At 40.9% G+C, this 16,106-nt stretch overlaps 1 protein-coding gene across 5 annotated transcripts in view; it reads left to right on the top strand.

Annotated features, from left to right (window-relative positions):
- The first annotated feature begins 2,773 nt into the window (after positions 1-2,773).
- The window catches only part of SLC35D2 (solute carrier family 35 member D2), a 52,075-nt gene continuing 38,742 nt past the window's right edge, over positions 2,774-16,106 (top strand). For 3 of the 5 annotated variants that reach the window (XM_061199304.1, XM_061199303.1, XM_061199302.1), the window contains exon 1: positions 2,774-2,976. In XM_061199304.1, the coding sequence (XP_061055287.1) occupies positions 2,825-2,976 (152 nt within the window). In that variant the 5' untranslated portion in view covers positions 2,774-2,824. Of the gene's footprint in view, positions 2,977-3,686; positions 4,192-16,106 lie in introns of those variants that run through there. The other 2 variants (XM_061199306.1, XM_061199305.1) reach the window with 2 other exon arrangements.

The following is a 16,106-nucleotide window of genomic DNA, read 5'->3' as shown; positions in this document are numbered from 1 at the left end:
CTGAATTTTCTTGGTTTAGGTTTCAACATTTTTCTCTAGAATTTTTCCTCTCAAATATGACTTAAATGAATTATAAAAAGCGTCGTCAGTCTTGGGAAATTTAAAATTTAAAATTTGATGAACTTACCTAAGGAAGGAAGTGCAGTAAGAATTTAAAAAATACAAATACTTGCCAATTCACAGATAATAAAATTTAAGGCCTTCAAAAGTAAGAGTTTTTGTTTGTTTATCCTGTCAGCTTTTGCCAACTATAATAGTTATATTCACAAACTTTTTATTTGTATAATTGGAAGTTTTAAGAAATTATTACAACTGTTTACTATAGAAGTATTTAAAATGTTCTTTTTTTGATATAAGCTGTATACTTGGACAAAATACATTGGCATCTAAAATTTGAGGTGTGTTAACACTGCTTTTTGTTTTAAAAATGTGGTTTACATTCAAATTTTTGAAGTGTTTTATGCTTCATATGGCTAAGTTGTAGTTTGGCAGAGTTAACAGCATAAGAATAAACATGCTGTAATTTTAAAAGATGCTTTGAATAAAAACTTATTTTAATTTACAGTTTAAAGTACATGTTCATTCTTAAACCCTTTATAATTTGTTTTTCTTTTTAAAAATATAATAGCCATAATATAAAAATCTAAAGATGGAAAGAAATGTCACCTATAGCCATACATTCTCCCATCATTATTATTTTGGTGCATTTTATATTTCATTCCAGTCTCATTCCAGGCATCATTTTAGCATAGTTGGAACCATCATGTGAATTCCTTTTTCTTACTTTAAAATTATGGCCTTTCAGAATATAGATATTCATTTAACTTCCTCATCTGTTTCATTATTACAGTGTTAAAAATACTGGTGTAAAAAAGTATTAAACTATTGCCAGCTCTATCCCAGGCTTTATATTAGGGTGATCAGCAACTGGGATTTCATTTCACTTGTATCCAGGATGTGTTGAATCTGGGGTCAAACCCATAGAATCCACTCAGGGCCTGATTACTTTTCTGAGTCAAGCAAATTTAATTTTTTTATTAGTTATTTTTGGTAGATCTTTAGTTGTTTACTTGCAATGGCAAGGTTCAGCCTGTCCAGGCTTTGTGCAAAAGAATTTCACAAGCAACTGTTTAGTGTGAGTTGTGGTTTAAACAAAGTAAGGATGAGATTTTGACAGTGACTTAAGTTCCTGGAAGTATGTATATAGAAGCAAATTAAATGCAAATATGATTAAGGCTGTCTTTAAAAGTGACTTTAAAATAGTCCTAGACTTCCCTGGTGGTCCAGTGGTTAAGACTCCGAGCTTCCAGTGCAGGGGGCGCTGGTTGATCCCTGGTCTGGGAGCTAAGATCCTGCATGCTGTGCAGCATGTGTGTGTGGGGTGGGGTGGGGTGGGGTGGGGTGGGGGCGAAGGGGGACTGTTTTGCAGCCAAAACTTATTTGGAGACTCACTGGAAACATAGTTGATCTTTTTGAGGAAATTAACCAAAATGACTTCCAAGTTCAGATTTTTGGGTTCAACTTGAATATGAATTTATTTTCTATTTTAAACAGTCTTATGTGTGTTTGTTCCTTTCCTGTTTTGGGTAATGTAGACTCTTCCTTTCTGGCTCTTTTAGTGCTAGTTATTTGTCAGAAGTTCTGCTTTAGTTCTTATCAGTACTGAAAATGTTTTTGGTTGTTCAGTGACTCCAATAGAAAACCATTGCATGGCATCGATATAGTTAGGCTCAAATATCTATTTAACTTGAAATCTTTAGCTTTTATAAAAAGTTGAAATTTCAGATTTTTAAAATTAATTATTTAGAATGAAAATATGTGACATTTAGTTGAAAAAATGCTAGAGCAGGTAGACTCTGGTCAGAGTAGGCAGTTCTGGGAGGCCCTCCTTCAGTTAACATGAACAACCACCTGATGTTTAGACGCACCCATGTAGAAAAGAAATGGGTAGGGGGAGAACCTGCCTTAAAGGACCCAGAGGCAAGAACAGCCTGGAGACTTTGCACCCACTATACCCTTAGCCATTCCACTCCTAGGTATTTCCCGAAGATAAATGAAAATATACGTTCACACAAAAAACTTGTACACGAATGTTCATGGAAGCATTTTTTTGGTAATAGCCCTAAACTGGAAACAACCAAACATGCCCACCACCTACCTAGTGAATGGATAAACAAATTGTGGTACTACTCAACAATGAAAAGACTCGAACATGGGTGAGTCACAAGAATAATAAAAGCGAAAAGAGCCTTGAAAGAGTACATGCTCATTTATATGAATTTTCTGAAAAGGCAAATCTAACCTAGGGTAATAGAAATCAGAATGAAATGGGGGGGGGGTTGACCAGTGGGACACAAAGGGCACTTTTTGGGGTGATGGAAATGTTCTATGTTTTGACTTGGGTGGTTACACGGGTGTATGCATTTGTCAAAACATCGACTGTGGACTCGTAAAATTGCATTTCACTGTATGTAAATTGTAAGTTAAAAATATTGGAAAAAAAGAAAGCAAAACAAACCCTAAGTCTTAACGTTTCTCACCAAGGCAGCCGTTTGGAGGAAGGTAGGGTTTTTAAACTCTCCCAGACCCGTTTCTGTTCTCCTTTTAGACACAGACAGAGAGTGGTGCTTTTGAGGACGAACTCCAGCCGAACCCGCTTCCCCCGCGCCGGCAGCGTGGGGCGCCCGGCAGGGCTCTCGGGCTTGGAGGGTTCCCACCGTGGCCCTTCCTGTTTCGGCCGCGCCCTCTCCCGCGCCGCCCGGGGGCGGGGACGGAACTGGGGCAGCGCGGGCCGGAGTGCGGCCGACACTGGCAGCCGCGGGACATGACGGCAGGCCGCCAGGCCGAGGGCTCGGGTACGGACCCCGCCTCCGCGCGGCTGCCCTCCCGGGTGGCCAAGCTACTGTCGGCACTCTTCTACGGGACCTGCTCCTTCTTCCTCGTGCTGGTCAACAAGGCGCTGCTGACCACCTACCGGTGAGGCGGGCGCCAGAGGTCCGGGCGGGGTCCGCGGGGGCCCCCGGCTGCTCCGCGGCGACCTGCCCCGGGACCTTCCCGTTCCGGCGCCGCGCTGTCCGGCGGGAGCTGCCCTGACCCCCGAGGTCCCCGTGTCGGGGAGAGCGGCGGGGCTGCCCCTGCCCTCGGTGCACCTTGGCCGCGCCCTGGTCAACGGGCGGGCGGGAACAGCGAGCGGGGAGCCTCACTGCTGACTCCCGTGCCAATGTGGGCGGCTGTGTGCTCGGCACATGGACCACGTTTTCACAGGGTCGGGACCTTCGGAGTGTTCTGAAAACCAAACCACAACCTAGCAAAGTCATTCAACTCTCAGTGAGTGCGGGCACACCTCACCGCCACTTACTGCTGTAGGACATTCCTCGCAGCTGTGCTTGTAGAGCTACCTCCCAGTGCTTTCACAAGTACCGGTGAGCTGGAACAAGTGATCTGAATGTGTTCTTCAAATGTGACTATTCTTTATACAAATCAAGATGTTCAACCATCAGAAAAGTCCTGAGTGGATAAGTTTATTCGCATTGTTTGATCATTCATTCTCAGATTATCAGCATGTTCATGGAAGAATGGGGAAAACAATTAAAAATTCATATTCTATACTTTTTTGGTTGAATGTGCAGTAAACCAGCAAATTTGTAGTTCCTTGAACCTATTTGTAAAGACTAGAAAATCCTGTTTAATTCTGCTTTCGTTGTATAGGCTTTGAAAGAGCTGTGAATTTAGACCCAGCTCCACCACTTAATAGCTGTGCCTCTTGGGCCAGCCTCAGAGTCGGCAGTTTTTTCAGATGCAGAAGCTGGATAATTACAACTCTGTGAATTACCTCCCAGATCTCTGCGCGAGCTGTCAGAAGTGAGGGCTCCTTGTAAACTATACTGTGCTGCAAGAATGTAAAATCAGAATTTTATAAAGAGCCCAAAGAGACCTTAGAGTATCTTCAGCCCAAAGAGACCGTCAGAGTATCGTCTTTTTATTTTATACTTGCAAAAGCTGAGACCTACATGAGCTTGGCTGGTTCCACCTCTAACAGATATTTACCAAGCACCTACTATGTGCCAAGCCCATCACTGGCACCAGGGAAGCAGCTGTGAAAAACGCAAAGCTCCTGCTGTGGAGATTCCATATCAGCGGTAGAGACAGAAAATAAACAGGTGGGCTCATGAATAAGCAAGGTGATTTCAGGTATGCTATGAGAGTGCCTGGGGTGGAATGGTTGGGGCTAGAGCATTACACACAGAAGAAAATGTGCTGAAGTGGGCACGAGCTTCGCCTGCTGGAGGAACAGAGAGAATGTCATTCTGGCTAGAATGAGCAAGTGAGAGAAGGTAGGAAAGACAACGTGGAGGTAGGCAGGGAAGGCAGGATCAGTTCCTTCCTTCATTCAATAATATTTACTAAGCCCCTGTTATATGCCAGGCACTGTTCTAGGCATTTGCGATACAGACGTGAACAAAGCAGATCAAAATTCCATATGTCGTGGAGCATCCATCCATATTCCTGGAGGATACCCGGAGCCTTCTAGTCGATCAGTAAATAAACTGGTAGAATTTATATTAAGTCAGATGCAGCTGTGTGGTCAGGAGAAAAAAATAAGGAAAGGGAGTTAGGGACTGTGGGCATGGGGAAGAGTTTTCAGTCTCAGCATGATCAGTGAAGCCTCATTAAGGAGGTGACAGTTGAGCCAAGGCAGGAGTAAGGTGAGGGAAATGGGGGAAGAACATTCCAGCATGGAAGAGTAAGGAGTTTAGGTGGGAATGGTACTAGGTAGGGTCCCAGGGTAATGGATTTCTAGATTGTGTAGGGCCTTTGTGGCCACTGCGGAAGCTCTCAGGGAGCTTCTGGAAGGTGTCAAGCAAAGGAGTAACATGATCTAACTCCCTCTAGCTGCTGTGTTGAGAGCAGATATTGGGGGACCAGGGTGGAGGTAGAGAGACCATGATAAATAGTTTTCATTTTAGTCTAAATGCAATTTGAAGTCCCTTGGAAGGTTTTAGCATGGGTAGTGACACGGCCTCATTTGTATGATTAACAAGATTTCTTTGGCTCTTGGGTGGGTGAAAAACTGATGGTATTGGAGCCAGGAATCGATTGTAATATTCTAGATAATTTTAAGTGGTGGCTTGGACTGGTGTGGAGGGTAGCAGTGGATATGGAGGGAAGGGATGGATTTGGAATATTTTCTGGTGTTCCTAGGGCTATTAATATTCTTTACAAGGTCTATTAGTGTGTTGCAGCATGCTTGCTGGCATCCATGGGGAACAGAAACCCTCCCTCAAAGAAATTAGAATGAATAGATACGTAAACATGGATCATTTAGTATACAATGCAAGCAAATGAAAGAAAAAGAAAACTTAAACACCTACCGTAAAAAACAAGAGAATGCTATTAATAGGCTTTTTGGGAGTGTTGACAGTTATGTCAGTTGAAGTTTGAAGATAAGTCTCTACTTTCTGCTCTTGACTAAGTAGTGTGCTCACTGACCACGGCAGTCAGTGCCTCCAAAAACATGTGTCTTCTTGTTGGAAGCAGGACCAGTAAACACTGGTTAAGTGCTTGGAAGATGAAGGATAGTGTCCGGCCAGAAAGAATTTACATGAGACATCTCATGCTCTAGCCTTTTCGTCTTTAAAATTTTGAGTTCCATGATGGAAGGAGGAAATTGAGTTTTTGTCTCAGCAAGGCAAAGCCCCTTATAACCTTATAAGTAAATATTTCACATTTCCGTAATGTAATATACAGTTGGAGGGCCCTGTTCAAAAAACATTGTTTATTCTCTCATCTCAAAATGCTTTAGGAGCACGTTTTTGAGGGGAAGAGGGTTGGGGTGATTTGGTTATAACAATAAACCATGGAAATCTGATCCAAACATTAGCTGTTTGAGGACAGAATGTTGTGTTGTAGGATAGAAGGAAGGACCTTTCTGTAGTCACCTAATTTGCAGGATTACGGGAATGTAGCTCAGGGGATGTTTTTTTCTCTTCCAGTTTGAGTAGATTGTGTCTGGTTGGGGTACAAGACTGATGGGTGGTCTTAGTTATTGTTAGTTTTAGGTCGTTGAGATGCTAAATTTACCTGGTTGGACAGAGAGAGCCTTTGAAGGACTTGGACTGTCAGACCCTGTTGGGGTGAGAGGGAGAGGCACGAATCTGTGGCCACTTGGTGACACTAGTGGTTCTTCGGAATCACATTCATGAGGGTTGTGCAGGCAGTCTGGAGTTTTTTTTGTTGCTATTTTAATACTATTCTCTATGACATGCGAAGATTTACTAATGATGCTTAATAAAAAATATAAACTTAGTTGTATTCAGTTCAACAAGTATTTGCTCCATATTTGCTGTGTGTCTACTTTTATGCAATCGAAGGCTTTAGGATCATTTAATACAGTGGTTTCCAAACTTGCTTGGTAATGTGAATCACTTGGAGAGTTTTTTTTTTTTTAAAGCTATTGAATCCGAGTCTCCAGTGGTGGGTGCTGGAAGTCTATATTAAAGAACAAAAACAACTCCTAATTTTCTCTTACTCTGATGAAAACCGGCTCTCTCCCGAAGATGCTGTTCCATTTGGCCCCTGGAAAGGAGCTGGATCCTGAGTCCTCGTAGCTTCCCACTGCCCCTGCTCTGTGGAGAGTCCAGACTCAGCACTCACTTTCTGTCCTCTCTGTAATGGCTCCTGAGCTTCTGTGGCTCATTTAGTGGAGTCCTGGTATTCCTCTCCACCCAGACTCGCATAAGCCTTCAGGACTTTGGGATACACACGCTGAACCATCACAGCCCGCCTTGTCCCACATCCCGTGGTCACTCCTAGGGCCGTGTGCTCAGTGTGACCCTGCCAGCCACTCCAGTCCCTGTGCAGGATGTCCGCGCTCTGCACTGCAACCCAGCTCATTTCTGCCACATCGCCCTTCAGGCATCCCTTCCCTCCTGGTCCAGCAGGAAGCCACAAGACTCCTTTCCAGCTCCCGCCTTGGCTGGTACTTGTCCTGCACAGCCTACCTTCTGCGTCCTTCCTTCAGCACTGAGCAGCTCTGACTGTCCTGGGAGAAAAAACACTTCCGGGCTGGCTGGGTTGACGTTGAATTGATGATCACAAGCCTCAACGGGCTCTAGTACCACCTGCTAGTTTCTTCTGGGAGATTGCTTTCCTTGTCACAGAAATGACTCCTTCCCACTTTCTCTTTTACCCTGAAACCTCCCACACCCCCATCCTCCACTCTCCTCTGATACTTCATTGAGGAAATTGAAACCGTCAGATGATGTCCCCTTTCTGCTATGATGGAGGGAGCATCTTGTTCCTGTGGAAGGTCCAGTTCCCCACTTCTGGATGTCCCCTTCTCCCGGCTCCTTTCATTATTCTCCTCTATTCTGCGTCAGCAACCTCTCTCTACCGGCTTAAAACATGTTTAGGTTTCTCAAGCAAAAATAACCCTCCCTTGATCCACATGGGTGCTCATTTCTCTGTTCCTTTCAGAGTCAGACTTTTCAAAGAGTTGTGCACACATACTGTCTTTACTTCCTTGAATTCACTCCTAAAATAATTCAGTTAAAAAATTGGGAGTTATTTAAATGCAGAAATGTACAAAGAAGACAGTAATAATATTGCATATTCCCACTACCTAGAATCAACATTTTGAAATATTTTTTTAAAGAAAAATCATTCTGTGTGATCATTATAAAGAATTCAAACAAAAGAAAAATATTAGGGTAAAATTTTAAAAATTACTATAATTGACATTAGGCAATAACTTCAGACATCTTTTTAGATGGATGGATTGGAGAAAGATTCATAGATTGAATTACTTTTTATATAAAGTGTATATTATAGATGCTACTTATTTACTCATTTCTTTATAAATTGTTTTCTTTAATCCAAAAAGGAGTGGGAAATGGGGGGGGGGCTTTCATTTAATTATTTAATTTTTTGAGGATCACCTAAGTCCCTCCACCACTTTTTATTATGAAAAGTTTCAAGCACACAGAAAAGTGGAAAGCAAAGTACAATGAACACCCATACACATACCACTGAGGTTCAGTCATTAACATTTTGCTATATTTGCATTTTCCCCTGAACCATTGAATATAAGCTGCATACATCATGACACTACACTCAGATATTTCAACATGCCTCTCCTGAAATATGGATATTCTCCTACATAGTATCATTTTTGTTCTTAACAAATTTAACAGTAATTTCCTAAAATAATCTAATATCAAATCTATAATCATTCCAATTATCCCCAAGACGTTTTTATGGTTGTTTTAAACATTTGAATCAAGATCCAATCAAACTTCATGCAACGCATACAGTTATGTCTTTTTAGTTTATTTTAATCTAGAAAAGTCCCCCGTTCCACCTCTTTCCCCTGATACTGACTTTGAAAAGCCTGGGCCAGGTGTGTTGTAAAGTGTCCCATATTATCGGTTGTCTGATTTATTTTTTGAAGTCTCTCTTAACTTACTCTCTGTATTTTTAACTGAAAGTTAGATCTAAAGGCTTGATTACATTCAGATTAAACATTTTTTGGCAAGACCACTTTATAGCTGACCCTGTAAACTTCAGCTTGCATCATATGAGGGATTGTGCTACCATTAGTCATGCTGGCTGTGTTTGAAGGCTTACTTAAGGTGAGGACTGCCAGTTGCATGTACTTATGAAATGTAGTTTAACTGAACTGAATGGAGAAAAGAGAAATTAGAGTTCAACAAAAAGAATTGCTGACTTTCAAATATATATTTTTTCAATTTCTGATAGTATATATGGCTTCTCTGCTATGAATGATGACATTTGCATACTTCTTCCCATCTTTCCTCCCCTCCATGTCTTCTTTTATAGTGTAGCATCCTGTTGTGTAATTATAATCCCACAGTTGTTTGAATCTGTTCTATATTAAATGGATACAGTAGTCAGCACCCTTTTATCACAGTGTCTCCATTTCAGAGTTCATTATTTTGATTTGACTCCTAATTGGTTGATTCTGTTGTATGGTAGTATTTTTATGGAGAGTTCATGGCTGCTGTAGTAATCGTGTTGAATATTCTTAACAGCTTTTTCTGCATCAAGTGTGCTTTTAGATCTGGAGAGTTTACTTATTCTCCCCATGTCAAGGAAACAAATTTGCCTTTTATCTTTTAATCATTTTCTCTCTTTATTGAGAGAACAGCACAGCAATTAGCCCTCTCTGGTGATATCTAGCTTCTATATCTGTTTATGTTTGAGACTTTGTCTTTTCCCTGCTCATTCACTGTGATTACCTCATCTTGGTAATTCAGTTTAAAGCAGTGGCCATTTAGTTCTGTGTTGTTTCGAAATGGTTCATGTGGCAGTTATGGTTTTTTTTTTTTTAACATCTTTATTGGAGTATAATTGCTTTACAATGTTGTGTTAGTTTCTGCTGTATAACAAAGTGAATCAGCTATATGTATACATATATCCCCATATCCCCACCCTCTTGCATCTCCCTCCCACGCTCCCTATCCCACCCATCTAGGTGGGCACAAAGCACTGAGCTGATCTCCCTGTGCTATGCGGCTGCTTCCCACTAGCTATCTATTTTACATTTCGTGGTATATATATGTCCATGCCACTCTCTCACTTTGTCCTAACTTAACCTTCCCCCTCCCCGTGTCCTCAAGTCCATTCTCTACATCTGCGTCTTTATTCCTGTCCTGCCCCTAGGTGCTTCAGAACCTTTTTTTTTTTTTTTTTTTTAAGATTCCGTATATATGTGTTAGCATACAGTATTTGTTTTTCTCTTTCTGACTTACTTCACTCTGTGTGACAGACTCTAGGTCCATCCACCTCACTACAAATAACTCAATTTCGTTTCTTTTTATGGCTGAGTAATATTCCATTGTATATATGAGCCACATGTTCTTTATCCATTCATCTGTTGATGGACACTTAGGTTGCTTCCATGTCCTGGCTATTGTAAATACTGCTGCAATGAACATTGTGGTACATGACTCTTTTTGAATTATGGTTTTCTCAGGGTACAGGCCCAGTAGTGGGATGGCTGGTTTGTATGGTAGTTCTATTTTTAGTTTTTAAAGGAACCTCCATACTGTTCTCCATAGTGGCTGTATGAATTTACATTCCTACCAACAGTGCAAGAGGGCTCCCTTTTCTCCACACCCGCTCCAGCATTTATTTGTAGATTTTTTGATGATGGCCATTCTGACAAGTGTGAGGTGATACCTCATTGTAGTTTTGATTTGCATTTCTCTAATGATTAGTGATGTTGAGCATCCTTTCATGTGTTTGTTGGCAATCTGTGTATCTTCTTTGGAGAAATGTCTATTTACGTCTTCTGCTCATTCATGGATTGGGTTGTTTTTTTGATATTGAGCTGCATGAGCTGCTTGTATATTTTGGAGATTAATCCTTTGTCAGTTGCTTCATTTGCAAATATTTTTTCCCATTCTGAGGGTTGTCTTTTGGTCTTGTTTATGGTTTCCTTTGCTGTGCAAAAGCTTTTAAGTTTCATTAGGTCCCATTTATTTATTTTTGTTTTTATTTCCATTTCTCTAGGAGGTGGGTCAAAAAGGATCTTGCTGTGATTTATGTCATAGAGTGTTCTGCCTATGTTTTCCTCTAGGAGTTTTATAGTGTCTGGCCTTACATTTAGGTCTTTAATCCATTTTGAGTTTATTCTTGTGTATGGTGTTAGGAGTGTTCTAATTTCATTATTTTACAAGTAGCTGTCCAGTTTTCCCGGCACCACTTATTGAAGAGGCTGCCTTTTCTCCATTGTATATTCTTGCCATCTTTTATCAAAGATAAGGTGACCATATGTGCATGGGTTTATCTCTGGGCTTTCTATCCTGTTCCACTGATCTACATGTCTGTTTTTGTGCCAGTACCATACTGTCTTGATAACTGTAGCTTTGTAGTATAGTCTGAGGTCCAGGAGCCTGATTCCTCCATCTCCATTTTTCTTTCTCAAGATTGCTTTGGCTATTTGGGGTCTTTTGTGTTTCCATATAAATTGTGAAATTTTTTGTTCTAGTTCTGTGAAAAATGCCATTGGTAGTTTGATAGGGATTGCATTGAATCTGTAGATTGCTTTGGGTAGTATAGTCATTTTCACAGTGTTGATTCTTCCAATCCAAGAACATGGATTGTTCATCTGTATCATCTTTAATTTCTTTCATCAGTGTCTTATTGTTTTCTGCATACAGGTCTTTTGTCTCCCTAAGTAGGTTTATTCCTAGGTATTTTATTCTTTTTGTTGCAATGGTAAATGGGAGTGTTTCCTTAATTTCTCTTTCCGATGTTTTCATCATTAGTGTATAGGAAAGCAAGAGATTTCTGTGCATTACTTTTGTATCCTGCTACTTTACCAAATTCATTGATTAGCTCTAGTAGTTTTCTGGTAGCATCTTTAGGATTCTCTACATATAGTATCATGTCATCTGCAGACAGTGACAGCTTTGCTTCCTCTTTTCTGATTTGGATTCCTTTTATTTCTTTTTCTTCTCTGATTGCTGTGGCTGAAACTTTCAAAACTATGTTGAATAATAGTGGTGAGAGTGGGCAATCGTGTCTTGTTCCTGATCTTAGAGGAAGTGGTTTCACTTTTTCACCATTGAGAACGATGTTGGTTGTGGGTTTGTCATATATAGCCTTTATTATGTTGGGGTAAGTTCCCTCTATGCCTACTTTCTGGAGGGTTTTTATCATAAATCGGTGTTGAATTTTGTTGAAAGCTTTTTCTGCATCTATTGAGATTATCATATGGTTTTTACCTTCAGTTTGTTACTATGGTGTGTATCACATTGATTGATTTGTGTATATTGAAGAATCCTTGCATTCCTGGGATAAACCCCAATCGATCGTTGTGTATGATCCTTTTAATGTGCTGTTGGATTCTGTTTGCTAGTATTTTGTTGAGGATTTTTGCATCCATGTTCATCAGTGATATTGGCCTGTAGTTTCCTTTCTTTGTGACATCTTTGTCTGGTTTTGGTATCAGGGTGATGGTGGCCTCATAGAATGAGTTTGGGAGTGTTCCTCCCTCTGCTATATTTTGAAAGATTTTGAGAAGGATAGGTGTTAGCTCTTGTCTAAATGTTTGATAGAATTCGTCTGGGAAGACTTCTGGTCCTGGGCTTTTGTTTGCTGGAAGTTTTTAAATCACAGTTTCAATTTCATTGCTTGTGATTGGTCTGTTTATATTTTCTATTTCTTCCTGGTTCAGTCTCAGAAGGTTGTGCTTTTCTAAGAATTTGTCCATTTCTTCCAGGTTGTCCATTTTATTGGCATATAGTTTCTTATAGTAATCTCTCATGATCCTTTGTATTTCTGCAGTGTCAGTTGTTACTTCTCCTTTTTCATTTCTAATTCTATTGATTTGAGTCTTCTCTCTTTTTTTCTTGATGAGTCTGGCTAATGGTTTATCAATTTTGTTTGTCTTCTCAAAGAACCAGCTTGTAGTTTTATTGATCTTTGCTCTTGTTTCCTTCATTTCTTTTTCATCCATTTCTGATCTGATCTTTACGTTTTCTTTCCTTTTGCTACCTTGGGGTCTTTTTTGTTCTTCTTTCTCTAATTGCTTTAGATGTAAGATTAGGTTGTTTATTTGACATGTTTCTTGTCTCTTGAGGTAGGATTGTATTGCTATAAACTTCCCTCTTAGAACTGCTTTAGCTGCATCCCATTGGTTTTGCATCACCGTGTTTTCATTGTCATTTGTTTCTAGGTATTTTTTGATTTCCTCTTTGATTTCTTCACTGATGTCTTGGTTATTTAGTAGTGTATTGTTTAGCCTCCATGTGTTTGTATTTTTTACAGTTTTTTTTTACTGTTATTGATATCTAGTCTCACAACGTTGTGGTTGGAAAAGACACTTGATACGATTTCAATTTTCCTAAATTTACCAAGGCTTGATTTGTGAGCCAAGATATGATCTATCCTGGAGAATGTTCCATGTGCTCTTGAAAAGAAAGTGTATTCTGTTGTTTTTGGATGGAATATCCTATAAATATCAATTAAGTCCATCGTGTTTAATGTGTCATTTAAAGCTTGTGTTTCCGTTTTTATTTTCATTTTGGATGATCTGTCCATTGGTGAAAGTGGGGTATTAAAGTCCCCTACTATTATTGTGTTATTGTTGATTTCCCCTTTTATGGCTGTTAGCATTTGCCTTATGTATTGAGGTGCTCCTATGTTGGGTGCATAAATATTTACAATTGTTATTTCTTCTCTTGGATTGATCCCTTGATCATTATGTAGTGTCCTTCCTTGTGTCTTGTAACAGTCTTTATTTTAAAGTCTATTTTGTGTGATGTGAGAATTGCTACTCCAGCTTTCTTTTGATTTCCATTTGCATGGAATATCTTTTTCCATCCCCTCACTTTCAGTCTATATGTGTCCCTAGGTCAGAAGTGGGTCTGTTGTAGACAGCGTATATACGGATCTTGTTTTTGTATCCATTCAGCTGGTCTATGTCTTCTGGATGGAGCATTTAATCCATTTACATTTAAGGTAATTATCAGTATATATATTCCTATTCCCATTTTCTTAATTGTTTTGGGTTTGTTTTTGTAGGGCTTTTCCTTCTCTTGTGTTTCCTGCCTAGAAAAGTTCCTTTAGCATTTGTTGTAAAGCTGGTTTGGTGGTGATGAATTCTCTTAGCTTTTGCTTGTCTGTAAAGATTTTAATTTCTCCTTCGAATCTGAATGAGATCCTTGCTCGGTAGAGTAATCTTGGTTGTAGGTTTTCCCCTTTCATCACTTTAAATATGTCCTTCCAGTCCCTTCTGGCTTGCAGAGTTTCTGCTGCAAGATCAGCTGTTAACCTTATGGGGATTCCCTTGTATATTATTTGTTGCTTTTCCCTTGCTGCTTTTAATATTTTTCTTTGTATTTAATTTTTGATAGTTTGATTAATATGTGTCTTGGCATGTTTCTCCTTGGATTTATCCTGTATGGGACTCTCTGCACTTCCTGGACTTGATTGACTCTTTCCTTTCCCATATTAGGGAAGTTTTCAACTATAATCTCTTCAAAATACTTTCTCAGTCCCTTTCTTTTTCTCTTCTTCTTCTGGGGCCCCTATAATTCAAATGTTGGTGCGTTTAATGTTGTCCCCAAGGTCTCTGAGACTGTCCTCAGTTCTTTTCATTCTTTTTTCTTTATTCTGCTCTGCGGTAGTTATTTCCACTATTTTATCTTTCAGATCACTTATCCATTCTTCTGCCTCACTTATTCTGCTATTGATTCCTTTTAGAGTATTTTTAATTTCATTTATTGTGTTGTTCATATTGTTTGTTTGCTCTTTAGTTCTTCTAGGTCCTTGTTAAACGTTTCTTGTATTTTCTCCATTCTATTTCTAAGATTTTGGATCATCTTTACTATCATTACTCTGAATTCTTTTTCAGATACACTGCCTATTTCCTCTTCATTTGTTTGGTCTGGTGGATTTTTACTTCAGTCCTTCATATGCTGCATATTTCTCTGTCTTCTCATTTTGCTTAACTTACTGTGTTTGGGGACTCCTTTTTGCAGGCTGCAGTTTTGTAGTTCCCGTAGTTTTTGGCATCTGCCCCCAGTGGGTAAGGTTGGTTCAGTGGCTTGTTGAGGCTTCCTGGTGGAGGGGACTGGTGCCTGTGTTCTGGGGGATGAGGCTGGATCTTGTCTTTCTGGTGGGCAGGACCACATCCAGTGGTGTGTTTTGGGGTGTCTGTGAACTTAGTATGATCTTAGGCAGCCTCTCTGCCAATGGGTGGGATTGTGTTCATGTCTTGCTAGTTGTTTGGCATGGGGTGTGCAGCACTGGAGCTTGCTAGTCGTTGAGTGGAACTGGGTCTTTGCGTTGAGACGGAGGTCTCTGGGAGAGCTCTCGCCCATTGATATTATGTGGGGCCAGTAGATCTCTGGTGGTCCTATGTCCTGAACTCGGCTCTCCCACCTCAGAGGCTCAGGCCTGACACCTGGCTGGAGTACCAAGTGTCAGCCAGATGGCTCAGAAGAAAAGGGAGAAAAAAAAAGCAAGCAAGCAAGAAAAAAATAAATTAAATAAAGTTATTAAAATAAAAAATTATTAAAGTTAAAAAGGTAATAAAAAAAGAAAGAGAGCAACCAAACCAATAAACAAATCCTCCAATTATAACAAGCGCTAAAAACTACATTAAGATAATCATAAAAATTAGAAACTAGTCAGTCACATACAGCAAACCCCAAGTCTACAGTTGCTCCCAAAGTCCACCACCTCAATTTTGGGATGATTCATTGTCTGTTCAGGTATTCCAGAGATGCAGGGTACATCAAGTTGATTATGGAGATTTAATCCGCTGCTCCTGAGGCTGCTGGGAGAGATTTCCCTTTCTCTTCTTTGTTCACTCAGCTCCTGGGGTTCAGCTTTGGATTTGGCCCCGCCTCTGTGTGTAGGTCGCCTGAGGGCGTCTGTTCTTCCCTCAGACAGGAGGGGGTTAAAGGAGCAGCTGATTAGGGGACTCTGGCTCACTCAGGTTGGGGGGAGGGAGGGGTACGGAATGTGGGGTGAGCCTGCAGCGGCAGAGGCTGGCATGATGTTGTAACAGTGTGACGTTGTAACAGCGTGACGTTGTAACAGCATGGCGTTGTAACCACCCTGGCAGTGGTGGGCTGCACAGGTTCCCGGGAGGGGAGGTGCGGATAGTGACCTGTGCTTGCACACAGGCTTCTTGGTGGCTGCAGTAGCAGTGTTAGCATTTCATGCCCGTCTCAGGTGTCCACACTGATAGCTGTGGCTCATGCCTTTCTCTGGAGCTTGTTTAGGTGGTGCTCTGCCCTCTGTGGGTAGACAGGGAAGGAATCCCCTCTCCTCGCGTACCCCGAAACAATGGTCTCTTGCTTCTTAGGCAAGTCCAGACTTTTCCCCGGACTGCTTCCTGGCTAGCTGTGACGCACTAGCCCCCTTCAGGTTTTGTTCACGCAGCCAACCCCAGTCCTCTCCCTGGGGTCTGACCTCCGAAGCCTGAGCCTCAGCTCTCAGCCCCCACCCGCCCCTGCAGGTGAGCAGACAAGCCTCTCAGGCTGGTGAGTGCTTGTTGGCAATGATCCTCTGTGCAGGAATCTCTCCACTTTGCTCTCCGCATCCCTGTTGCTGTGCTTTCCTCCATG

This window comes from Eubalaena glacialis, chromosome 9 (genome assembly GCF_028564815.1).
Source record: "Eubalaena glacialis isolate mEubGla1 chromosome 9, mEubGla1.1.hap2.+ XY, whole genome shotgun sequence".
NCBI lineage: Eukaryota > Metazoa > Chordata > Mammalia > Artiodactyla > Balaenidae > Eubalaena > Eubalaena glacialis.
Note: the sequence above shows the minus strand (reverse complement) of the source record. Positions and strands in the feature narration are given on the sequence as shown.